The sequence below is a fragment of the Nesoenas mayeri genome (genome assembly GCF_963082525.1).
Source record: "Nesoenas mayeri genome assembly, chromosome: 6".
Classification (NCBI taxonomy): domain Eukaryota; kingdom Metazoa; phylum Chordata; class Aves; order Columbiformes; family Columbidae; genus Nesoenas; species Nesoenas mayeri.
Window position 1 is genome coordinate 33,875,635 of NC_137545.1, and position 26,605 is coordinate 33,902,239.

A 26,605-nucleotide genomic window follows, 5' to 3' on the forward strand; every position below is an offset into this window, starting at 1 on the left:
CAGTGCTTGCTGCTTTGGATAGCAAAGCTGGTTTTAAGTGTTCCTGCCCTTCCTTTCCCTCCACTTTCCTTCCTGCTCCCCCTTTCCATGCCTGGGGCAGTACAGCTTGTGGGAGACAGTCACATGAACTAAGCTGAAACTTGCTCTGTTTACTTGTGATGATTATTTTTTGACTGTTTTCTATTTTTTTCTTCATGGTAGTGACAAAATCTATCTTGCCAGCCTGGCACTAGGCAGTGGGATGGTCACAAAAACCTTATTTATCCCACGGATGCTCCTTCGCGGGTGGCAGCATTAGTCCCACGTATTTAATACACAACATCTCAGCCTGTAAATATCAGCCCTGAACTTCAATACTGTGTAGGAAACATGGAACTCTGAAGAGCTGCCTCTCTGCAGTGCTCAGGCCTGTCCTGTCACTTGTGGCACTTCACGGGGAGGAAGCACAGCCCCCAGCCCATGCACAGGTGGGTTACACAGGGGCAGAACCAGCATTTTACCAGAGCCTGCCCTGGCACTTGATTTCAGAATGTATGCAGCCTCCTCCCCTGCTTGGGTAAATTTAGTGGAATCAAGTGGGAAGACAGAGCCCAAATTTAATTTGTTTGGGATTTTAGTTGCTCTTTTTTTTTTACCTCACTTGATCAGCACCGATGCTGCCAATCTGCCACTTGCTGCACTCCTAAAAATCCCTGTTTCAAGCTATTTTTAGTGTGGTCTGCTGCATTTCTTCAGTGCTGCTGGTGGGAGGAGGGGGGGACCATAAAATTCTTGAAGGAGAGCTGTTTATACTGAGCAAATAAGAGCTTCTGTTTATAGAGGCAAAACCAAATAAAGAATAAATAAATCCGGAAGGATGGGCCTATGGCCCTTTTCCAATGAGAAGAGCAAGTCAAAACAATGAGCACAATTTGTTTTTGCTTTTCCTTGGCAAGCTTCCTTCAGCTGACGATTGCGTGATCTGTTCAGGGCAAAGTGACAAGTAAAAAGGTTGGAAAAAAAAACAACAACAAACCAGGCAGTAGCAACTGCTCCAGCTTCTCTCTCCTGCGGGTGACTGTGTGGGTTTAAACCCTGTGTGGGTTTAAAGCTGCAGCTGTCACCCAGGGTAACCCAGACTCCAGCTCCAGAGGAAAACAGATGAGGCTGGGAGGACAGTTTGAGAGGCAAAAAAAAAACCAAAACCAAAGCAAAATGTATGCTGTGAAGCAACAACACTGAGTTTTATCCAGCCCTCTTCCCAGCCAAAAGCTCAGGGCTCCCCTGCTTTTCTAGCTGGTCTCCACTGCACCCCGCAGCTCTTGTCCTCCGGTAAAACATCAGAGGTTTGGGTGAGCTGCTGTGTGCTCCCAGCTGCCCTCCTGCAGGCACTCATGCCAGATACCTACCTGCACACCCCAAGAAAAAGGTGTTTAATTTAGTTTCCTCAGCTTAAACTCTCATTTCCCTTGGCCTGTTTAACACTGCTGGCACAGAGCAAGAGCTTCTTGTGGCACCTCCCCACTCTGGGTCAACACTAGGGTATTAAATCAACATACCTTCTGTGGCAGTCACTGCGGCTCCAGCTCCTATTTTTATAGCCATGCTTTCACCGATAAGGCCCTATTAATAAATCAATCAGGCAGCACCACTTGTGCTTGCAAGCATAAAACCCTGTTTAGTCTGTCGGTGCGGGGAGCTCAGCAAGGAAACAATTTACTCTCAGCATCATATATGCACAATAGTTTTATTTTTTTTATATAAAAAAAATCCTAAAGACTGCAGAACTCTTGTACCTAATTTCTTACACAAATGCTTCCAACACCCTCTTTTTTTTTTTTAAGCTAATTCCCCCCCTAACAACTTGTGATGGTGTGGGTTCCCCTGATTTTTGACCTAGGCCCCCTTTCTAACGGGATATGTCTAAAGCTGCAATATGGCACTGAGTTGACTTAGTTGGCAGGTTTAATACATCCAGAAAGCTGGTGTATGGAGTCACAAAAGGCTTGGTGTCCATTGGCAGAGGCGGGGAGCCTGCCTTCGTGTCCGTGCCTCCAGAACAAACCAGACTTTTCTCCTTACTGTGCAAATAACAGGCTTTGGTCATCGACCAGTCCTGCCGTGAGGGATTCTCCCCCGTGAAGAGGATCCCGTCTTCAAGTGAGGAAGCAGCACATACAGTCAAGCAATTGTCCACAGCAGTCCCAGGCGCCAAGACCCCATCAGTCAACTGTACCGTTGTAAGACTTGTTGAGCTTGTTGAATGTGAACTCTACATTATGCGTGGAAATAGGCTTTCGGTAGAGAGGATTAGATGCCTTCGAAGAAATAAGCGGACAAAAAGAACAAAGGTGAGTAACAAAACCCATGTCATGGCAAAAATGTGTATTATTTCCCCCTTCCTGTGATAACAATGCTTTAGAATCATAGAACAGTTTGGGTTGGAAAAGACCTTCAAAGCTCATCTAGTCCAACCCCTTGCAACAAGCAGGAACATCTTCACCCAGATCAGGTTGCTCAGAGCCCCGTCCAGCCTGGCCTTGAATGTCTCCAGGAATGGAGCATCAACCACCTCTCTGGACAACCTGGGCCAGTGTTTCACCACCCTCAGTGTAAAAAAATTTCTTCCTTATGTCCAGCCTGAACCTCTTCTCCTTCAGTTTAAAACCATTACCCCTTGTCCTGTTGTAACATGCCTTGCTAAAAGGTCTGTCCCCATCCTTCTTATACGTCTCTTTTAAGTATCGAAAGACACAATAAGGTCTCCCCAGAGCCTTCTCTTCTCCAGCCTGAACAACTCCAACTTTCTTAGCCTGTCCTCGTAGGAGAGGTTTTGACTGAAATGTGCATTCATCTCCAAAAGCAGTAAAGCCCCTGCCCATATTCCAGCTGCACCCCAACCCAGGGCTCACCATTTCATATCGGGCCCGGGAACGTTCGCTCTGGAATCGGTCGAACTCCCGCCTGTCGTGGATGGTGACGAGCAGCTTCCAGAGCCCCAGCAGGATGATGCCAATCAGCACCACACTGCCGATCACCGCCAGCACGATGGTCACGGCGCTGGGGGCTGAGCTGCATGCTGGTAAAAAGGAGGAGAAGGTAATTAGTTCTGGTGCAAGTGTGTCCCGTATCAGGATACTGGGATGTAATGACCTGGACCACAGCCACTGAGCAGGTGACCTCAGGGCAGTGCTAGCAGCAGTGACTAAATTAAAAAAAAAAAAAAAGAAAAGCAACAGTCCTCTCTGAAACCAAAGGGATTTTTAAAAGTTAAATAAATTGCTGACTAGAGACAGGTCAAAGGCACAGGTCCCATAGACATCACTTGGGGCCAGGATGCATCATCACGCTTTGAGGGTCAAGCTGTGCCGCAGTGCCACTATCCAAGAGTGATGCCTGGTTTTAATGCTGGCTGACCATGTGGGATACAGAGGGTTAAGGTGCCTGTGGCAAAAGCCAGATCAGCTTCTGGCCCACATGGACGCAGGTGATCACTAGGCACTTTACATAAGTACATTAACTGTCAGCTAATCAACTGGTCTTTCAATTAAGTAGAAGCTGCTGCACAAATAAAATGAAATGTGCAGTCCCTCAGTCTTTCCCATACTGGCCTGTGCCTCAGAGGACCAGAGCAGATCGCAAGAAGCTACTGCTGGGTGCTCGCCAGCTCATCCTGCAGGACCACGTGGGGTTTTCTTTGAGAAACTGCACTGCACGTGATTAAAATAACTCCAGGAAGCACAGCTGTCTGCAGCAGCCCTGGGAGGGAAGCAGGGACACACAGCCCTTGTGCTGCTCAGCCCAGAGCGAGTTCTTCAGAAATGCAGAAATCCATAGGTGCTCTGGGGCTTTCCTAACATCCCAACTTAACCAGCAGCAGGACCATATCTCTCCTTCTATTTTATTTTCCTCTCAATGGCTATATCTCCAAACCAGTAAATGGCATGCTTTTTGCTATGTAAATAGGCTGTGTTTAATTTCAGCATCCCAAGCTGCCAAAAAGCCCTTCAGCTGCTTGCTAGCAATGCTGGCAGCTCAGGTGCGCGTTTCACTATTTACTGAGTTACGAGTATTTGGAGATGGATTTCAGCACTGTAAAACACTTTATCTTTTTAAATCATCCCAGTTCATCTGCTCATAGGTGCCTTTGTGCAGGCAGTGAAATCAGCCTTTTGGCAGCCTGCCAGGCTCCCCAGCAGCCCATCAGCTTCCCCAAGGCAGCCTGTGATATCAAAAGGAAACCCAAGGGAGGGCTAACCTGGCTCTTTGAGGACGGTGAGGTTGGATTTCCCACTGGCTAGCTCCGAGTAGGTGAACTTCATGACGCAGTTGTTCACCGGGTAGGCGCAGAGGATTGCGTTCGGGTCATCTGTTTCTGGAACAAGATGAAGAGTTGCAGAACTTTTGTATCCTAAATTCTTACACAAATGTTTCCAACACCCTCTTCTTTTTAAGCTACTTCCTCCCTAACAACTTCTGATGGTGTGGTTTCCCCTGATTTTGACCTAGTCCCCCTTTTTAACAGGATATGTCTAAAGTTGCAATATGGCACTTGGTTGGCTTAGTTGGCAGGTTTAATATTAGGAATTAGCACAATTCTCCTCTGCAAGCTCAGCAGGGCTTCCCACGGGAGCAGAGGAACAGGGAGCAAGCCTGGAAAGCAGCACAGATTGATCACAATTCATGCAAATTGTAAATGAGCAGCATCCAGACTTACTGCATGAGAAAATGTGGCACTCAGCAAATGTTACATGTCAAACATGACACAACTCGCAGACACACACATGTCCTTCCTTCACACAAGTCGGCTTTGGCAATAAATGCCATTTTCTTTTTAATTTGTTAAATTTCTTGAAGGGTGAAAGCTGAAGAGAAAGTGAGGGGCAGAGATTCAGCCTGCAAGGACACAACCAGGGCCATCAGCAGCAGCAGCAGCCCACGGCCAGCTCAAGCTCCAGCTGTGCTGAACGGCTCCAGCTCCGGAAACTGTTGAGAAGTTTGTTTTTAAAGGGTGAGATAGAAGGAAAATGGGGAGAGGAGGATAGATGGAGGGAGAAGGAAGGAGCTGGCTGGAGGAGAGGATGCAGAGATGGTGGTCAAGCAAGATACGTGACTACTTGATTCCCATGGCCATATGGACACAGTTTGGTTGCCTGTTTAATATATCACAGCACCAGGCAGAGCCTGTAGCTGCTCTGGTTGCTATAAGATGCTTCCTGAGGAATGCTGCTTCACAAAAGCCATTACATAGTTTTGGCAAAGCCATCACCTGAGGTTTCCAGCTCTAACTGCAGGGGGGATTTCAGCAGAGCCATCACCCTGCATGGCCACAGCTTGTGGGGTGTCCCCACTGCAGGGACAGTGACAGAGGGAGATGGGGCAACATCTCCGACCATGCCAGGCAGCTCTGCAGGAGCACATCTCTGTAGGGATGTACGGACTGAGAGAGTCAAGGGATGGGAAAGGATTTGGGCACCCAGTGTTACTGGTTGGCAAAGACGTGGCCTTGGCTTAGGCACCTGGAAAATGCTTCCTGCAGTCCCTCTCCTCACTTGTATCTGTGCCCGTCTGTCATACTGAAAAATGATCGCATTAATGAGGACTACTACTCCAGCCCTTTATCTCTCTCCTGTCTGTTTGTCTTCCCTTCCAATGCCTTTGACCTGCTTTCAGACGAAAGATTAATTCCCTCCATTTCAACGGCTCTGAGCCCAGATGCAGCTGCCCCTCTGGTGAGTCCTGGTGGGGCTTCTGGTGTGGACAAACCTCAGCTGTTCTTACCCTCAGGACAGGAGAACCTGCTCTACCTACACAGTGTTATCAAAGGTAGGGCTGGAGAAGTGCTGATTGTTACAAAGCAAAGTACTAATTAGATAAATATAGATAAAACTTTCACGTTTCTTGACTAATGCCCTTCTGAGTTGAGCAGCAAATCCCAGTTCCTCCAGGCCCAGTTGCTTCCAATCCCATATTTACACCATTATTCTGCTAAAAGAGGCTGTGATTGAAGTCTTGATAGTGATGATCTCTATTGGTCTTCACTAGGTTTCAGAGATCACAAATCCACAGACAGACACGTGATGGCCCCATGGAGTTTTCAGGTCCACTGATGTGTGCTGTTGGCAGGTTCAGCTCAGCACTGGACCTGTCACACTCCTCTCATGATGAAAGCTTCTTTCTGGAACCATCAGTAATGGAAATGTAATGTTACAGAAGTGTAGGTGATCCTGCAGAATCCAATGCAAGTCATATAAACCTCTCAAAAGGCATCGTTGTAGTTCATCAGTCCAATGATAAATACCCCTGCTCTACTAACCTTTGAAGCACTGGCTGCTTCACACCCAGAGCCAAAAGGCATGTGTGTTCATTGGAATTTGATATTTAAGAAGGTCCCATCCTCCACTGCCAGAACAATGGAGAACTGTGTCTTCTGTGACAAATATCAGTGTTCACCTCTCAGCAGGGACTTTTGACATGTGCTACATAATACAAAACCACTTGAACACAAGGATTTGGCTGAGTTTGCCTGTAAAGAAGTCATAGTCCACAAGCACTTTCTCTAGGAATATTTTGCTTTATCTCTTTTCCCAGCAGCCCAGATCTCCAAGCTGCAGAGTGCCCAGACCTACCAAGAGTGCAGAACCACCCACAATCTGACTGCCATAGTTGAACAGAGGAATAAGGGTAATTCCCCAAAATGTCTTTAAACAGAAATTTGGCTGTGTTTGTCTCTCAAAGCCATGCAGGGGGTTGGCAAACCACAGCCCAGCCTCACCTCCCAGGGTGCAGTCAGCACAAAAGCTGGCTTTGGCATGGTGCAACACCCAGGCAGGAGGGCTGAGCTTTAACCCCCAGTGTTTTCTGGCTTCCAAGAAACACAAGCTGACCAGGCATCAGGAAGGAGCTTTGAGTGCTTTGCAAGTGCCTTGCAATCTCTTGCAGTGTGCTGGTTCAGGTGCACACCCCACTAAGCTGCAAGGAGAATGGAGGGAACAAGAGCAAGTCTCCCAAAGGCAAATATAAGAAACCCCACTGGTCATAATTTAAAAGCTAGACACTGGATGTGAGAAGAGTCAATGGGAAAAACATTGCCTGCAGGCAGCTGAGGAGAAGGAGAGAGAAAGGACAAGCCAGGTAGAGCACTTCTACCTCTATAAACGATAGGAAGAGGAGGAAATGTCAGATGTGGACAGTTACTTATCTCTGTGTGATCTCCATCCCTCCCTCTAAGGGGTATTGCTAGGGCTGGGGTCAGGACTGTGATTAAACCTGTCACAGTGTGGGTCCCCTCTACTCCTCCAGATAGCAACTAGTGACTCCCAAAAAGGAGCTTGAAAAGAAGGCAGAGAAAGTCATCTGCTGAGTGAAGCTCATGCAGAGTGACCTCTAGAAGAGGACATAAAGGGGAGGAGACAACCAGTCCATTCCACAAAAGTAGAACTCATCTTTCCCAAAACAGCTTTGCTTTCTCTTACAAGCTCACTTCATCCAAGATAAATTCTCAGAACATTAGAGAATGCCTTTTCTTGGGCAATACTTTGTCCTTTTGCACTCTCTCATGGCTCAACTGACCTCATCTTATCCTCTTTGCTCCTTGCACTGGCAGTAGTGGTCCTCAAAAATCTTGATTTTCAGATATTATTTAAAATCAAAGGCCTTTCTATTTCATTATAGATTACAGCCCAGATAGAGGGTCACACATACCCATATGCACATATACATACTACATACAGACATACATTTATAAATACTAGGTTTTCTCTGAGGCTTTCTTTACAAATATGTAAGTGATAGGACAAGAGGAAATGGTCTCAAGTTGTGCCAGGGGAGGTTTAGATTGGATATAAGGAAAAAATTCTTCACAGAAAAGGTTGTCAGGCATTGGAACAGGCTGCCCAGGGAACTGATGGAGTCACCATCCCTGGAGGTGTTTAGAAGGTGTTTAGACAAGGTTCTTAGGGACATGGTTTAGTGCTAGAGTTAGATTATGGTTGGACTTGATGATCCTGAGGGTCTCTTCAAACTGAAATCATTCTATGGTTCTATGGTTGGGTTTAAGAGTAGTTCAACACCACAGTCATTGGCTCCCATAATCTGCAGTCCTGCTGCTGCCTACTTACCAAGAACATCCACTGTGGTGATGATCTCATCCTTGCAGTGCTTTTGGCAGGTTTGGTTATCAGCCAGTCTTCCTGAGTTAAACAGCTTGCATTCAATGCAGTCCCTGCAGAAAGATACATGGATGGGAAGATAAAGCACCCATCAGAAACCGTATATGAATATAGAGATGCCTCCCTCAAAAAAGGACTCCCTGATTGTTGGCTCAGAGGGTGCACATCTACAGCAGAAGTAAAGAGAAACTTCAGGGCCATGCATCTCCATCTCAAAGAGGGATTTATTCTGGGGGTGGATGGGAACTGTTTGCCCATCAGCTACTGCAAAATTCATCCTGCCTGAGCCCAAGGCAGGATAGCTTTGCTGCTCTGTGCCAGACTGAGGCTGATGTCCAAGGCACCTCCATCGCCGCAAGGCAGACAGTTGTCCCCATCCTCCCCTCCTCTACCGCTCACAGCTCTTTGAGCCCGGACATGTGCAGCTCAGAGTGTGGCAAAACTGGGGTTGCCAGTCTCTCCCACAGAGCAGGACAGCACTGGAAATGAACAGTGACATAACTTCCCTGAGCACCTGGGCAGCAACAATTGTCGCTTCTACCTGGGATACTCCTGGGTTGCTTAGCATGGGCTCCGAGTAGCTGCAGGCTTGCCTGGGGCTAATCACCCCTGTTTAACAAAGGAGGAGTAATTCCTTAGCTGAAAAACCTCCCAGAAACCAAAGAGCTGCCCTTCCCACCAGGGAGAAATCCCTCCTGAATGCCTCTGTGGGTACCTTTTAGTGCTACAGACACCTGGGCAGGTGGGACATTTCTCACACGTCTCTCCAAAAGCCCCTGGCTCGGTGCACTGACACTTCCCACAGACGCAGGTGCCCCTGCCGCTGCACATCTGCCCGTCACTGGAAACACAGCTGTCCGTCTCAGTGGAGCAGTTGCAGTTGTCCCCGATGTAGCCGGCGTGGCACTTGCACTCCCCGCAGTGACACTCTCCATGGCCTGAAGGTGAGAGCAGGGTGACACATCAGCAGCCCAGCAGGAAAAGCTGCCAGAGAGACTTCACTTGGCAGAGTGACAGATGGCAGTAGGAAACACTTAGATATCAAATTATTATATGTATTTAGCAGCAAAAAATACCTACTTGCAGCTCCTTCATCTTCCCTTTACCATGGCTCAAGACAAATGGACACCTCCCCCTTCCTGGGTGGGACCAGGTGAACATGACAGGGGCACACACTGCCCTTGGGAGGTTCAAGCACTAATGGTGACCATGGGGAAGAACAGGGCAGCTACCTTAAAAACCTTAAAACACATTAAAAACAATTAAATCAACAAGCACTGTATCCTGCATCCAAACAAGACCTCTGTGTCCCAGCCAGGACCATGAAGGTTGCTGGGACCAGCTGAGTCTCCCTCAGGATGTAGCCCAGGGCAGCTCACAGCAGACATGGATGAAGGAACCCATCCAGTAAGGTCACTTCTCTCCCGAAGCATCCCCTTGCAGTTAGGGAGTTTAGCAATGGGTTGAGAAAAATCAATGGGCTTCAAGGCTTTCAGGGACAGTAAGCGGAGTGGCTGGCTGCCAAGCATCTAGTTTCAGAAAGACACCCGTCAGCCCACTAGAAATACTGCTCAAATTCCTCCTTGGTCTGTCTCTAGGAGAAGGGATGCCTTTGAAGGCATAGTTTATAGAGCTGAAGGGTTTGTATACAAGGATCATCAGCAACCTAATTACAGCTCAGCTTTCCCACTGGAAACAGCCTCAAGCACCTCAGACAAGATAAATTATATACACACTCCTTTCATCAGCACAAAAAACGCTGATCTCCCTGTCTCTCCCATCACTCCAAAATTACCAGACAGGCTGTGGATTGCCAAGTTATATATCCCTTGCCAGAAGTCATGGGAGTACCTTCTGTTTTACTAGGCATTTCATATGTCCCAGTTGCCCTCCTACAGCCTCTTTGCACTCCCACCGTTTGCTTTGGATCCAGCCTGCAAACTCAAACATTACAAGACAGAGAACGTTATGTTTACAAGATCTCCAGAGGTGACCTCCTTCCCTGCCTACATCTGATGGAGAGTAAAAATCCCTCGCTCTGTTTGCCTTCACAATGACAGCCTTGCCTTTTCTCCAGACACATCCCTACAGGTAGGTTTGGTTTGCTCCTTCCCTACAAAGCTCCAGTTTCGATCCCATGGACACAGCTACGTCCACCACCACTGCTCACCAGCTGTAGAGCAAGGACCCCCGTCCCCTCTGCTTCACAAACAAACCAAAGAGGGTGGCTGGCTTTTATTCACAATTAATTCAGGCAATATGGCTCTTGCACACAGCAAGTTTGGTGCCTCCATGGCAATGCATGTGTACAAGTGAGCTATAAATCACAGTTTTCAAGGAATTCAAGGAAGCTGGCATTTGGAATCTGTGTATATGGCATTTAGTAAATGTGCTCATGCTTGAATTTGAGGTGTGAGGGCTAAGAGAAGCAAGCCAATTGCATTCACATCACCCATGGCCCCAATCTGGGTGGGAACCACCCCTGGGCAGAGCAGCAGAGCCACTGCACCACCAGCCTGAGCTTGGTCGCTCTTGGACACCACAGAGACAAGCACATGATGCAAATCCATTGAGAATCTCTCTCTGCAAGTGTTATTGCTCATTAAATGGTAGAGTTTTTAAAGCCAACAGCGCCAGGCCAGCATGTCCCTTCCAGCCCCTGGCAGGCTGGGGATGGAGCCCTGAACAACTGCCCCGGGAAAGGGAAACAGCTATTTCCAAAAAAATGCATCCTATTAAACCATTGTGATTGGAAAATCTTAAACATAGCATCTTGGAAAGGAAAGGAAAGGAAAGGAAAGGAAAGGAAAGGAAAGGAAAGGAAAAGAAAAGAAAAGAAAAGAAAAGAAAAGAAAAGAAAAGAAAAGAAAAGAAAAGAAAAGAAAAGAAAAGAAAAGAAAAGAAAAGAAAAGAAAAGAAAAGAAAAGAAAAGAAAAGAAAAGAAGAGAAAAGAGAAAAGAAAAGAGAAAAGAAAAGAAAAGAAGAGAAAAGAGAAAAGAAAAGAGAAAAGAAAAGAAAAGAAAAGAAAAGAAAAGAAAAGAAAAGAAAAGAAAAGAAAAGAAAAGAAAAGAAAAGAAAAGAAAGGAAAAGAAAGGAAAAGAGAAAAGAAAAGAAAAAGGTTGAGTTTATTGATGGGGAAGAAGAAAAAGCCCTTCTATATGAGGGTGACTAAGTGTGGGGTGTGAGCTTGAAATTTAAAACATGTTGAAATGTGTTTTCTGCCTCAGCTACACTGGCTCAATGTGCAAGTCACTGGCTGAAGCTCATCACAGGGAATGTGCCAAGAGTGGGAATTTCCATGTTGACCTTTAACAGCAAAGATGTTACAATCTTCACTGCCTGCATCAAGAGTGACCACTCCTGCAACCACCATGAGCTCCACTTCTAGTGTTCTCTATCCATCTCCCACGCAGCCTGAAGACTGGAGAAACGTGGGTGGGTGACTGGGATATTTTTATTTTCTCAGTGTGTTTTTTGGTGACAGTGACACAGAGCTGAGGCTTGTAGCATGCAGGGTGCTACCTGGTACTCATATTTCACTGCAAAAATCATAGAATTATAGAACAGTTTGGGTTGGAAGGGACCTTCAAAGTTCATTCAGTCCAACCTCCTGCCATGAGCAGGGACATCTTCACCTAGATCAGGTTGCTCAGAGCCCCATCCAGCCTGGCCTGGGATGTCACTAGGGATGGGGCATCTACCACTTCCTTGGGCAATCTCTGCCAGTGTCACCACTCTCAATAGTAAAAAACTTCTTCCTTATCTCTAATCTGAATCTACTCCCCTTTAGTGTAAAACCATTACGGTCATACGCAGTGCAGATGTGGTTAAGCAGTTGCTGTGGTAATATGATGCCTGCGGGAAGCCTTCCACCCCTATGCTGACGATGATAGTTTCACTGACCCTGATTTCATCCCCCATGGTGGCTGAGCACTCGGTGGGGCAGCCCATCTGCCCTCTGTGACACTAGAGCTTGCCTTTTAGGAATTGCACTGACCACTGCTGCACAAAGAGTTCTGAAACTCAATGTGCTAAAAGCTCTGTCACTAGGTCTTTTACAGAAAGTGTTTTTTCCCAAAGGCCCCTACTTCTGCAGACCACAAAATACCAGCTTTCTTTTGAGAGAAATAAAAAAAATGATCCCAGCTGTTACAAAGGGGGAGAAAGGGTTTGAAAACAAACCACTCCAACACTCCTTGTTTTCCCCACCTTCTGGAATATTAAATTGATGTGCCTACTATACAAGAAAAAATAATCCTCATAATTTTTAAGCCATTTTTTGGTTTCTGAGCACTGAGGAAGGGAAAAGTCATGCTGCGTTTTGTTCCCGTTAAATCAAGCCAACTTACTTTTGTGCCTTCATGCTCACATCCAGGCTTTGAGTCAGGACCTTCAAAATGCTCTGTGCTTTTGTCATTTTTGGTTACTTTAACAACTAGTTTGAAAAAAAGCCCACCAAAACACCACAAGAAAACCAGTTAAGAATATGGTAAGAAATTTCCAGATTCCCTGATGCCATCCATCCCTTTAAGGAGCCCTGGTCACTGTGCTCGTCACTCGGAGAGCCCCGATACAGAAGCCGAATGTTGTTTGTACTCCTGAGGGGCAAAGGCACCAAAACCATCTGCTTATGAGAGAAGAAAAAAATCAAACCCTACCAACACGGGGCACTGCTTGAGCATCATTGCTGTACAAGACCAGCCAATCTCCCAGTAAAAGCACCCAAAGTCTGCAGGAGAGGCTCTGGCAACAGCACATTTTGAGTGGGAGGAGGAAGGGCAGTGGAAGAGGCTTTGAACACTTGGAAAACATAGACCTTTCCATTTGGGAAAGGGCTATGGTAAGACACAGTGCCTGCTTAGGCAAATAAATCATCCACTTCCTCACTAATCCCTTTCCATGACTCCAAGCAGCCGGTGCTGCACATGAAGAGGCCAGGCCAGGCGAGGCAGCCGGCCCGTGGCACAGCTTGGGTTCACAGCCACATGGTCGGCACTGGTAGGAAATCAGGAAGAGCTCAGGGAATTTCAAATGCTTAGGATCTGTTTCCCAGGTCACACCTGTCTGGCAGGGAAAACAAGGGCATCCTCAGCTCCTGGAGCCTACAGAGCATAACAAGCTGCTTGTGAAAGTTACTATTACTATATAAACTAAGACAGATAGACATCGACGGTCCAGAGTTTCTAAAATGCATCCACCAACTGCCTCCATTCACACCAGAAGAGAGCTCACCCATGCTTATTTATCCACAGTGCAATACCAAAGCAACAAAAACTCTAAGAGGCTAGTACTGAGTAAATAGTGCATTTTTGTACATTACTTATACCAGACACTGCAGATCTGTGCATCTTCCCATTGTATTCATGTCATGGAGGAACCCCAAAAGTTAATTTAGGCAGGCAACAAGCATCAAACAGACTTTATCTAGCCAGAACAGTTTAGCCAAGAAACCAAATAGAAATGTTTTTTTTCCAAATTATTTAGCACTCTGACAACACTAAAACACAAGTTTGGATACACTAAGAGGCTAGTAATAAGTAAATAGTGCTTTTTTGTATGTTAATGATACCATGCACCATGCATCTGCACATCTTCCCATTGCATTCATTTCAATACGTATTTATGTCTTGAAGCATGCAGGTTTGGCCAAGAATCAACAAGGCTTTAAATAAGCCTTTATTTCAATCCTAGCACTGGTTGAGCTCACCAATCATCAAAAATGGCATCAGAGAAGAAGACTAATTAATGAAGGCAAAGGCCAAGGAATAAATACATGCTTGAGCTGCTAATTCAGCCTTGGGTACCACCAGACCCATCACTAGCTCCACATTGCTACCAGCATCCCCCATGTCACAGCACTGCCGTTACAAAAAAACCACAACAAACCTCAGCCTCCAAATTTCTCACTCACTTGGAAACTTCTGGGTTAAATGAGAACTGGGCAGGGAAAACAGGGCTTTGGAAACTGCTGTCTCATGAAGGCAGCTGAAAGCACTCAGTGGCAGGCGGATTTCCTGCAGCAGCTCTGGCCAGACTTTCCTCATTTTCCATCTCTTTGCTACAGAAGGGGAGCTGAAATGCAATCACAAGATATCGCTGATGATCCACCAGAAAGCCAAAATGGGTAGCAAGGAGTCATTTCCTGAAGGAGATCTAAAGCTGCATTTCTTCATTTCTTAAAATAAAGCCTTCCTTTTTTTCTTTTTTTTTTTTTAAATTAAGCTCAGCACTCCACAAATCTCTCAGCTTTTGCTTACGTTAGTGCCTGAGCTGAGCCTGCCACACGTGGCCTTTTGGATGGAGACCCAGAGTTGGGAATTAGAGCTTTTAGGTCCTGCTGCCGACTCTGCTACTGATGCAGGGAGTGATACGGGGTGAGGGCGGCTGCCAGGACCCACCCCAGAGACACAGCACTTCATCCTGAAAGGGGGCAATTGGGATGGGTGTGATGGTTCCCTTTGAGTTATGGGTCCAAATACCATCCTACCAAACTGGGCACATGCTCATTCGTGGCTTCATTATCCCGTAAGTACCTGATGTGGAACACACTGCCAAAACTGCTAATAATTCTTATTATTCCTTAAGCCAGACAGGAAAGTGTCTTTGGGGGTTGGAATCATCTGTTTTTCCCTCTGCTGTATTTCCTTGCAATCCTCTAACTCAGAAAGGGCTCTGTGACACTGTTCTTTTCCATCGACCTCCATCCATTCACATGTAGGTGTTTATTTGGTCTCCCATGGGACACCCCAGTGCCTCTCCCACTGCAGCGCTCCTCTCTCCATCCAGCTCTCCCTGAGACCTACTCAAAAAACCCCCTCAGTGCAGCTCCCCACATTTGTTTCCTTTCTCCCCAAAAAGCCTGGCAAACAAAATTGCTTGACAAAGAGAAGTTTCCACTTGGCTCTCCCAACACTGCACAGATACCACCAATGTCCGTGGGTCCAGAAACACGAGCTTCTCCCCCACTTATATACTTCTTGGTCCATCTCTTAGCCCAAGTCTACTTACACAACTCTACATCTAGCCTTCAGTTTTTGTCACCATGAAGGCTCTGGAAGACTTAAAAAGATGAGGGGACATATGGTGACCATCCATTAGATGAAATACAACCCTCCCACCTACACATGGTGCCTCCAGGAAGGATGAGTTTCGTCTCCCTCCTCTGGTGCCCAAGCAGGCTCCTACTACATCCTACCACCAAAAAACTTCCAAATTTGTTCTTAAAATAAAACTTGGCTCCGAAACAAAGCTGCACAATCCCAAATGTCTGCGCTCCAGGGCCAAATTCTATGGTTCAGGCTCATCCTTCAAATGAAAAGCAGGATAATTTCCACTCTGCTGAAGCCCAAATGGGCTGAATGTCCTTTCAGCTGGACCTCGTTAAGAGGAGTGGGCTCTGAAGCACACAGGGATCTTTCCTCTGCAAAATCCAGTGCCCTGGGAGCCTTGCCCAGTTCTGTATTTGGATGCAAACACATACTCTGGTGCAAGTTCACCAAAGGTCCATGGTTTTGGAACAGATCTCTCCCTTCCCAAAGAAGCTGGAAGAAGTAAGAATATTGTTCAACATAAGACAAAACAGAAGAGAAAAACCAAACCTACAGCCTGTGTTGCACTTGCCTTTCAGGTCAATTGTTTAAATTCAGTTTTTTAAACCAAACTGAGCAAAATTCATGGGTTGTCAGTGTATGTCAAAAAGAAATGCTGAGACCCAGAATTTCACTCACATGCTGGTCTGAGGCTTTCATGTGCCTCTACATCCCAAATACAGCATTTATTTCCAAATGTTTATTTCTGCTAATTACTATAATCAGAAGGACCAAACCCCAAACTCATTGGGATGCTGGCTGTAAAGGCAGAGCATTTAGGTGCAGCAGGACAGGGAGCTTGGGTACATCCATGCACCATCAGATGACACCCCTGGTTGCGACCAACACACCGTGCTGCTTTAAGAACAGACACCCACAGACAGAGCTCTGGCTCCCGTAAAGATGTCCAAGACGTCACTTCTTTATTCTGCCTTGGCATTTAGTGCCTCATTAGCATGCATTAATGCTTGCAAAAGGTCCGCTCAAAGACAAGGAGAAATCCCAGTGAAAAGAGGCAGGAACAGCAGCGCTGTATGAGGTTTGGTACTCCAAGGAGCTAATGCCAGATTTGGGGAGAGCTGCAAGTCTTTAACAGCAATGAGGGCCTGGGCAGGGGGAAAGGAGGGGTAAAAAATGGCAGCTTTGCCCTTTCGTGCCAGGAATAGAAACTCTGGTGAGGCAATACTTGATCTGCTGGGGAGAGAAAGTCCAACTCAATTGCTGTTTTGGTGCGTACAACCAACACAAAGCCTTGGTGTGAGCAAGGCAGTTCAGGCAGGGCATACCTGCTGCCAGAAACACAAAGAAAGATGAAGAATAAACACAGTATGGAGCAGAAACGCAAATGGAAATATCATTTGTATTCCCACGAGAAATCCATGCAAAGACCATAAAATATCTCAAGTTGGAAGGGCCCCATAAGGATCATAGAGTCCAACTTCCAAATAATCAACAATATTTTACATACAATGACGTAACGGTAATGCCTTGTGGTGTAATACTTAATACTGCATTTCCTTATGGTGGAAGAAATCCAGAGGAGCATATACATCAAGCACAGAACATTCTAGCTAAGAACCATCCACCTGCACTGAAACGCAGCCACCGCCAACCTGAACCACAGCTGTGCAGGGCGACATGGGAGGTCATTAGCAGAGCAATTAGAGGGGGGAGCTGGGCATTTTTACACACTGCAGCTATAAGCACGGGCTGCGTATGCTTTCTCAGGTCATAGCCAGAGAACGAGGGTCACCCTGTGCCATTTGCCCCAGCCCAATGGCCATTTGAGACCCTTGGGATCTTCAGGCTTTTGAGCCAGCGTGGAGCAGGATGGGGAGGCGTGCGGTCTCAGAGGAGAGCAGCACATGTCTCAGGATAAAATTGGAAAGAGAACAGAAACCAGGTTAAAAGGGCAAAAAATAAATTCGGAGGGGAAGCAGAAGGGAGAGATTGGGGAAGGGTGGAAATGATGCCCCAGGGGGAAGCAACGGGGAGGTTTCAGGAGCCTCCCAAGGACTGGAGATATGAGGAAACACATGCACTGAGGCACTGCCATGCTCCTTTGAAGGTTCACTGAGGATTTGCGTGCCAGAGAAATAGAGACTTCATGAAGATGAAATTTGGGAAGCAAACACCTCCCACCCAGCTCCCACACCCTCTCTGCACTGGTGCTATGAGTCACAGCTCCTGGAGGTGAGCACAACCAGAAACTCGTGGGACACACTGCTGAATTTGGTACTTTACGGACAGAAATACCTCAAAACCACCTGGGAAGAGTGAAGGAGCTGTCAGGAGAGGTTGGCTGCACAGAGGCCAGCAAGGCAGTGTTAAGGATAGGTCCCTTCCAGGGCAGTAGTTCATGGGGGGCTTCTCTCTCTCAGTTTAGGGCTGCCAAGAGGAGGGAGGCTTGCACTAAGACAAAGCCACTTTGTGTGACCCAGAAAGCCTGCACCCCTGGTTTCTCTGTTACAAAATAACATGTAGTCCACTGACACATGGTGACCAGGTATCAGTCATCAACGCGAGTGTCCCCATTTCTCTGTCTCACCACAGCCCTCCAAAATAATGGTAGTTGATGCTTGGGAACCACTCACAAGAAAAATTCAAACACTGCTAAAGAGGGATGCTAACATTTGCTACCTACTCGCACAGCTCCTGGGCACCCTCTCTCTACCTTTTCAAATTATCTGGGATCAGGGGGCTTGGTGTCCCTGCTTCCCACCGCAGAATGTGCCACCCCGATGTGGGGCAGGACTCAAGCATGGGGCTGTCCACAGCAGGTAAGCATGTCCTCTACACTTCTCTGTGTTTTCTCATGCTCTTCACACTGTATAAAGAGCTGAGAATTTCTCAATGACATTCCCTATTAAAGGCTGAGAGGTTTCGAGTGTTGCTCTCAGACCAAGCACAGCCAGACACGACCTTTTGAAAAAGCATCACGAGAAGCAGCCCAGGATGACCCCAGGGCTTGACCACTGGCTCGTGTCGCTGGAGTAAGACCTAAAAGCCAGCCTCTGAGCTGTGACAGCAGCAGCCGGCTCCTCCGCAGTTCCTTCCCCGTCTGTGGAAATGTTTTCCGAATCACCACTTGAGCAACTACCCTCTGCATCACCAAAGTGTTGCAACGGCACGACAGCCCCCACGCTCTGCAGGAGGTCAAGCAGGAATGCAGGAATATCAACAACTGACATCAGAAAAGATCTGGTTTATACAAACACACTTCGGGAAAGAGAAGAAAAAAAAAAAAGGAGTTTCCCTGATTTGGGGCTCAGATGTCGTGCAGACAAATGACATTGGACTCACAGCCAAACAGCATCTGCAGGGAGCCTGTACACAGGGTGAGAGTGGCATCAGTCTGAGCAGTATGAAGGTAAGTTCAGTTGACTGCTCTTCCAGTTAATCCCCATCACAGCCCTCTGCCCTGCCTGCCCCAGCTGACCCAGACTTTACTTTTCTTCAGGCTGACCCACAGGATGGGAGTAAATGGAGCTGACCCAAACCTCACATTTCTTTACACTAATCCACATGATAAGAGGAAGTGGAACATACCCAGCTTTGCAGTTTAACCCCAAAAAATGAAGAGAACAGAGGTTCCCCATTTTATCGATTTCGTATTAAATGTTTGCAGTCTGTATAAATTCTTATTGGAGCCAAATGTTTCACAGGTGGAGGTGGGATGCAAGCTGGAGAGGGGATGCCCACCCAGCAGTGATGCGAGGCACAGGTGCTCTGCCCTCAGTTCATCACTGCTATGGGACACAGCAAGCCAGAAGTTTATTTTTTCCTCTTATTTGGGAGGATTTTTTGTTTTATGCATTTCTTCTTAGGTGCACAGATGTCTCAGAGCAAGGGATTTTGCTGGGCAGCTTCTGCAGATGATAAAAACCTTTCTCTTTGCTGCATTCCTATTTGGCCTTGGCTTTTAGGAAGCTTAAGGATAAATGTACAGCCTGAGACTTGACCACATCTTAAAAGAGAGATGCTACCGCAGTGCCATCTTCTCACTATTTATTCTAGCCACAAGGTCCCTCTGGGCTATGTAACAGCTCTGTAGGCAGGAGAGCTCAAGATGCCTGAAACCAGGCTTGTTGGCTGCTAAGAAAGTGTGATGGGCACCCTGTAAAGTCTCAGAGGACTTTACTAAGTTCAGCTCACCCCACACCACCCTCCCATACCCTGCCGCCCTGACAGCACACACAGCTACTGCCTGCCCCCCCGCAGACCCTCCACCTGCTGCTAATCACTGGGACCAGTAACAAAGCAACCGGCGCTGTGATGTTGCACTGCAGTGACCCAAGCTGACACTGCATTCTCTGTCACCAAAATAAGCCTCAAAAATGCTGGTAGACGTGTGCTCCCCATCCTCCTCCAGCCCAGAGGGCAGAGCAGGACCGATCCGCAGGACAGCCACCCCAGGGATGGAGCCACATCTCCTCCACAGCTGAATGGCTTGTGCTGCACAAGCACTTAGCAACAACCAAAGGATTATTTTTATCTTCCATGTCTTACACAGTCCTTTTGCATCTCCCCTTCAGGTTCTTTCTTCCTAGGCAGTGCTCAGATTCCACCTTTTTGCACAAACTAAATAAAAATCCCCCTAAATCCCCCAAATCAAAAACGTAAAGATAACAAGATTTGACATAATTTCAAAGAAAACTTTGCAGATGTGGTTTAGGCTCTGTTCCCTATATTTCCTTCCCCAGGCCACCCTCTTCCCTTCTGGCACGGGCTACATTTGTTTAATGCCATCCCCAACAAGCAGCGGGCACAGCCAAACTCCCTCCCCAAACCACATTCAACCCATCGCCTGCACCTCAGAGGTTAATAAACCAAATATTACCCATTTCTTTCTTAAGAGCAGCATCTGGTAAAAGCTTACACACTAGGAATTAAGATAATTATGAAAAGAAAAAGATGTTAAAGCTGGGCCACCTTTATTCTCACATCTGAGCCTTCAGGTGCACACCAGCATCCTCCACCCAGGCACTACCACTGGGTAGGTGAATAATAACTACAAAAATAAGTGTGGAAAAAAGTCTATATCCATAAGATATGCCCATGAGCACAGTGATTTGTATGGTAACAAACCCCACCAGAAACCCCAGGGCGGAGATACCAGTGGTACCACCAAACCTGAGCGCTGCTCCCGAAGCCCAGGACTCTATTGCACAACCAGAAACTGTCGTGCTGGCACCAGAGCCATCACCTCACGAGACCTCCTGCAAACATGGTTCTATTAAACACTGTTACTGTGCCTAGGACATGGAATGCCAAAAACAAATTGCAGAAGCAGGAGTGTGATATCTAATTTGAGGCTGTGTTAAAACAAACACATGAAGCCTTATCTCACTGGGCCTTTGTGCAGGCTAAAAAGTCAGTCCTTCCCCATTTAATAAAACCAAGAAAGGGAAGCATTCAGAAATAAATACTGAGGATTGTACATCCTCAGCAGTTTTTGAAGTGGTTTCTGCACAGCGGCTGGCGTTGCATCACATGCCATCTTGGCTATTCTCTGTGAAATAAGCCACAGATTTTCAATGAGCAGTCACTTTCCCAATCCCATTTCAGAAGTGATTCTGGTACTTGCATGTATTTGCAAATTTGACACCCAATACTTTATCACAGACTTGAGCTTTTTGTGGCACTGGAAGCCCCATACTGGCAAGCGAGGTCAGTTGCCATCTCACCATGCTTTAGCCATCTTAGCCACTTCAGATAATCTCAGCTACTCAAGAGGTAAAGAGAAGTTGAAAGGCTTGATTTACAATGGAAACGTGTTTATAAATCTGATTCATTGCCTACTTAAAAAAAAATGGAAAAGAGAAGCCACAAAAGACCTGATCCTGCAAAGCTGCACCAACACCAGCAGTTGCTCAGGCAGTATGGATTTTTGGGATGAGATCCTTCATGTTTGAGTGAGAGAAACAGCTTGCAGCATGGCAAGTGCTCTGTCCTGATGCTTCAGTAGCACTTTGAGGCTGTGATCTTCCTGCATAGTCCCAACACAACCACAGTCCTGGACTGAAGAGTGTACAGTTGACACCCACATGAGTGACAGTAATGATGGTTAAGGGGAAATTTCTCTAGAGACACCAAAGTAAAGACAAGGCCATACAACCCTGCACGTCCCCCCTCCAAAACAGGTCTGAGGCACTGAAGCTAATGAAGCTTGGCCTCCAGCAAGCCAGTCTCTCTTCATTAGAGGCAAACACATGATGCCCTCACGGGGGCCTCTCCTCCCTCTTGCCACCTAGTTTTATGGGACCTTCAGGAATGCAATTAGCACTGAGACATTTCCTCCTTTGTCAAACTGCCTGGCAGGCAGCCAAGGGGTTCAAAAGCTGCTGGGCTGCGCAGCCAGCTGCCCCTTCCCCAGCCCAGCTGCAGGCAGGAGGGGAGGCTGCGGGCAGGAGGACTCTCTTCCTCTCTCCCGCAGACATCCACATTTCAGAGCAGAGGCCCAAGCCCTGTGCTGAAGCTCTCAATATAAGAGGGCAACTTCTCCATCCAGATCAAAACAGGGAACAAAGCGTTCAGGGCTTTGGGAAGCAACTGCCTGCTTTGTCAGAGCATGATCCCATGGATAACCCAGTTACACCTCTTTTGGAGGAACAGATCACGTCTGCAAGCCAACCCAATGGCCTTTCCAGAAGCTGGATTAATGGTTTGAAACAGCTACTCTGGAACTGTTAACTGGAGTCACGAAGCAGCAGAACAAATGCTACTTATTAGTGACTTAACAGCATTGACTAAGAGTTGGATGCAACTTCAATCAACATTTACTACATGTTATAAATGACTCCTTTTCCTGCCTGCCTCACAGAAGCAGTAGGCACGTTAAACCTCCCACTAACTGGAATCAAATTCTTGCTTCTCCTTTAGATTATCTTCCACCCCAAATCTGCCTCTGTACTTCACAGGAGGCCACAAAAAATCAGGAGCCATGTGCTGCACTGTCAGCAGTTACCTCTCCTCTCAAACACTGACAAGATGAGATGCTAATATCTATAAACAGACCCATGAATTAAAACACTTTTGCTGGTCAAAGGTCTGAGTAGCATGAGACAAAAATCTCAAGGCTCATTTCAGTCCACTGTGGCTTTTGCTGTGAATATATGATGTGTGACTGCAATCTGCTGCCCAGCCCTGTGCCGTGGCTGTGACTTGACCAGGATACTGCATCATAAAATGAAGAAATGTCCAGGCTGGTTGGTGATGGGCTTGTGGTGTCTCTGAGCTGAGGCATGCAAAATACACAGCCACATATGTGCAAAGTAGTTTGCATGCATGGATTTTCACTGCTCAGCTTGGAAAACTCTTCTTTCCTCCTGCTTCCCCCTCGTGCTCCCACAAACCTGAAGTCAGGTTGGACTCTCCTGCTCTGGCTAGCATGGGTAGTCACAGGTTCATGACACTGTCTTGTTCAACAGCTTGGGCGGGCATAACAGGGGACACTACTGCCCATCTGATAAAACTTGGGTTTCTTTGGGGTGAAAACACTGGTCAAAATACGTTCACTAGAAATTCACTGCAGGCCACAAAGCATCTTCTATGCCACAAGAAGATTCATACAGTATAAATGACCACAGCGATGAGTTCCCCTCATGGGTCCAAGCCAAACTCCCAAGTGAGACAACAACAAGCTGCAGTAAGACATCAGTTCCCTCGAGGCTGCTTTTTTGGTTTCTGCATTTGCTAAAACCCAGAAGTCTTCCCTCACGGTGGGATTCACCCTTCAGGAGTGGTGGGCACCGGGATGTTGGGGTCTTTCAGGGATATAAGTTGTGCCCAAGAGCAGATGGGGGGGTCAGGATGCCATTTCTCCCCCTTGCAGAAACAAAAGCAGTGACCAGACCCTACATGATCATGCCACAGGACCTCCTGCACCCGAGCTGTGACCCAAACTCCTCTGGCTGCTAAGTATACACATGCTGGTGGATTGAGATGTTCAGTGTCAAGCTAAACGTATGGTCTTTTTCAAGAAGGCCACATGTATAGTGAGGAGAGATCATGTGTTTGCTGGAAGCCACCAGAGACACTTGTGTGCCAGAGGGCTATTCATTAGGAAGGGCTGTCAAACTCATTTTCACTGGGGGGCCACATTAGCCTCTTGGTTGCCTTCAAAGAGCCGAATGTATTTTTAGGACTATGTACAGGTAGGAGTAGTTAGATTTATACGGTCCTAAAATTACATCTGGGTCTTTGAAGGCAACTGAGAAGCTGATGTGGCCCCTGGTGAAAATGAGTTTGACACCCCTGCATTAGGGGAAGCTTTGGGCACAGCCCTCTGCAAGCTCAGACACTTTGAGTGGGCTGGTGAAGCCCCAAGCCTCTTGGGCTAACAAAACCACTTCAAAACGTTACATCATTGGCACAGCACTTGCTGCAGCTCAGATTTAGCCTTGTAACTGCTGGAATTAAAAAAAAAAAAAAAAAAGAAAAAAAAGAGCTAGCAAAACAACAGCAGTGAAAATAACAGGAGGCATAGGGAGAACCACCCCACGCAGCCATGCCAAACTCCATCCCACCCCTAGAGCAAAGAGGAGGCCACTTGTCTTCAGCCTATCCTTTGTTTTCTTTCATAGCTATAAAAAGAACTTTAAGGTCACTTTAAAAAATTCCAGCAAATCCCAGACCAGCTATGCTGCTCTTCCCAGCACCAGAAGCCATCCACAGGGACAAAAGAAAGCAGGTGCAACAGAAGGCACACAACTTGCTTCCCTGTGGGGGGTGGTACTGGCCATTCTCACTGCTCTGCAGTGGGCATCCCCAGGGCAATGCCAAAAGCCAAAATATCACCTGCCCCACCTTCAGCAGTGCCGAAACATCACTAGCCTGGCTACAGGAATATGGGTACAAATGTCTTCTACCTGCCTAACAACACAACCACCTGTCTCAACCAGCCAGAAATGTGCAACCAAAAGCTGCCCCATCAGTTACTGCCCAGCTCAGAAACATGCAGGGCAAGATAAGCAGTGGGGGAAAAAAACACCACTTCCTCAGCAACAGCATAAAAAATAGCTATTTTTCCAAACTTACACTTGTTTTGGAAGTTTTGTCCAAGATTTTTAGTTAAGGAAATATTTGACTTGCTTGAAAGCATTTTTTAAAATAACCTTCTGTCCAGTTCCAACTGAGGCAATTATGTCCAAAAGCTAATCCAGGCAATTATGTGCAAGGTAAATTATGTGACCTTGGACTGACAAGGAATTAAAGTGATTTTAGTTAACACAGCTAAATAAGTCTTCCACCTTTGCTTAAGCAAGTCTTTCTCAGTGAACAACTTGTATTCCCGGTGGGCAGAAAAATCTATACATAAAATACCTTTAGGAATCTTTAACATAGGCTTTCTCTAATAAGTAACATTCTGAAACACAACCTTTCTTTTCACCTGTGCTGCACCAGGGGATTACTTCAAATGCTTCACCTTTAAAAAAGATTGTTTCTGCCTCCACGGGGAAGGATGGCACAGGCAACAGAAATCCTAAGTGAGACAACACCAAAAACTTCTGTGGATTCAGCATATTTTACCACTTTTTTTTACACTGAGAGTGATGAACCACTGGCCCAGGTTGCCCAGAGAGGTGGTTGATGCCCCATCCCCAGAGACTTTCAAGGCCAGGCTGGACAGGGCTCTGAGCAACCTGATGTGGGTGAACATGTTCCTGCTTATGGCAGGGGGTTGGACTTAGATGAGCTCTGAAGGTCCCTTCCAACCCAAACTGTTCTATGATACTATGATTCAAGCCTGTGCTGGTTTACTCCTTCCTAGGGATATACTTCCATGTGCAAGCAATGTACATCGTTAACATCAAAATAAAAACACCAAAGCCAAGACTCTGCTCATCTCTGTGGGACGCTGGCAGATGACAAGCTTGCCAGGAGAGAGCCTGTCACTCTAACACTGGAAACTCCATTCTGATGGAGATAACACAATTTCTGCTCATTAGTACAGATGCACTTAAACCTTCTGAAAGAAAAGGAAAGGGAAGGTGGAATCCCCACAGAAACAGAGTAGATTTTGGCAGGCAGGGCAGGCACAGCCCCTCGCACACCCTGTGTATGCCACCCCAGCAGCCTTCCCCATTTTGGGGCCGCTTCCCCATTCCCACAAAACAGAGGGTGCAAGGGAGGAAAGGCTCCTACCTGAGCAGAGGACTCCCTTGTATCTGGCACAGGAGAAGTCATCACACTCACAGAAGGGCCCGTAGATGTTCCCAAACTCACTCTCGTGGCAGAGGCACTGGTTGCAGCTGCACTCCCCTCTCCCGCTGCAGAGGGGTTTGCCCTCCGCCTCTCGGCACATGGCGTGGTGCATGTTCCCGCTGGCCCCCTCCTCACACTCACACCTGGCCCCCAGGTAGCCGGCATCACACTCGCAGAGCCCGCAGGCGTAGGTCCCATTGCCGCTGCACTTGCCGCTGGCTGGGGCGGCACGGCCGGTGCAGCCGCAGAGGCAGTTGTAGGTCACCGCCACCTCCAGCGTGTCCCGAAACCCAGCAGGCTTGATGGTGAAGATGTGGGAGGTGTCCTCAGCAGGGCAGCTCCGGGCCTCCACGGCCACCTCGAAGGACACCTGATGGGGGGCAAGTTGAGATGTAAGTTAACACACATGGCCCCGAAATGACCATTAAGGGTGTTCTGGGAAGGAAGGCAGGATGGAAGGGGAAATGTCACAAGGAAAAGCCATGGAATCATTTTGGTTGGAAGAGACACTCAAGATCATCAAGTCCAACCATAACCTAACTCTGGCACTGAACCACCTCCCTAAGAACCTCATCTACACATCGTTTAAACAGCTCCAGGGATGGTGACTCCACCACTGCCCTGGCCAGACTGTTCCAATGCCAAACAACCCTTTCCATGAAGAAATGTTTCCTAATATCCAATCTAAACCTCCCCTCATGCAACTTGAGGCCATTTCCTCTTGTCCCTATCTGTTGTTACTTGAGAGAAGAGACCAACACCCTCCATGCTACAATCTCCTTTCAGGTAGCTGTAGACAGTGATAAGGTCTCCCCTCAGCCTCCTTTTCTCCAGGCTGAACAGCCCCAGTTCCCTCAACCGCTAGTCATCAGGCTTGTGCTTCAGACCCTTCACCAACTTCGCTACCCCTCTTTGAAATCTCTCCAGCACGTCAATGTCTTTCTTGTAGTGAGGGGCCCAAAACTGAACACAGGATTTGAGGTGCAGCCTCACATATTGAGTTCCATGGAGGAACTCCCTGGAGCGGGGCCACACTCAGCATGTAAAGCTTCACTCCCAGGTGTGCAAAACAAAAAAAATTGCATTTCTAGCAAGGGCATCTGCAGCTCAATGCACTAAGGGATTCAGCAGTCCTAACATTCCAAAACTCTCAATTAGCAG

The 26,605-nt window shown here is 47.1% G+C and overlaps 1 protein-coding gene across 1 annotated transcript in view; it reads right to left on the reverse strand.

Annotated features, from left to right (window-relative positions):
- Window positions 1–2,201: 2,201 nt before the first annotated feature.
- Window positions 2,202–26,605, reverse strand: part of ITGB5 (integrin subunit beta 5) — a gene marked incomplete at both ends in the record, with an annotated part of 60,587 nt that continues 36,183 nt past the window's right edge. The window contains 6 exons of the mRNA XM_080347020.1: window positions 2,202–2,297; window positions 2,892–3,058; window positions 4,238–4,354; window positions 8,100–8,203; window positions 8,866–9,088; window positions 25,385–25,814. Coding sequence (XP_080203146.1) covers window positions 2,202–2,297; window positions 2,892–3,058; window positions 4,238–4,354; window positions 8,100–8,203; window positions 8,866–9,088; window positions 25,385–25,814 — 1,137 coding nt within the window. The remainder of the gene's footprint in view (window positions 2,298–2,891; window positions 3,059–4,237; window positions 4,355–8,099; window positions 8,204–8,865; window positions 9,089–25,384; window positions 25,815–26,605) is intronic.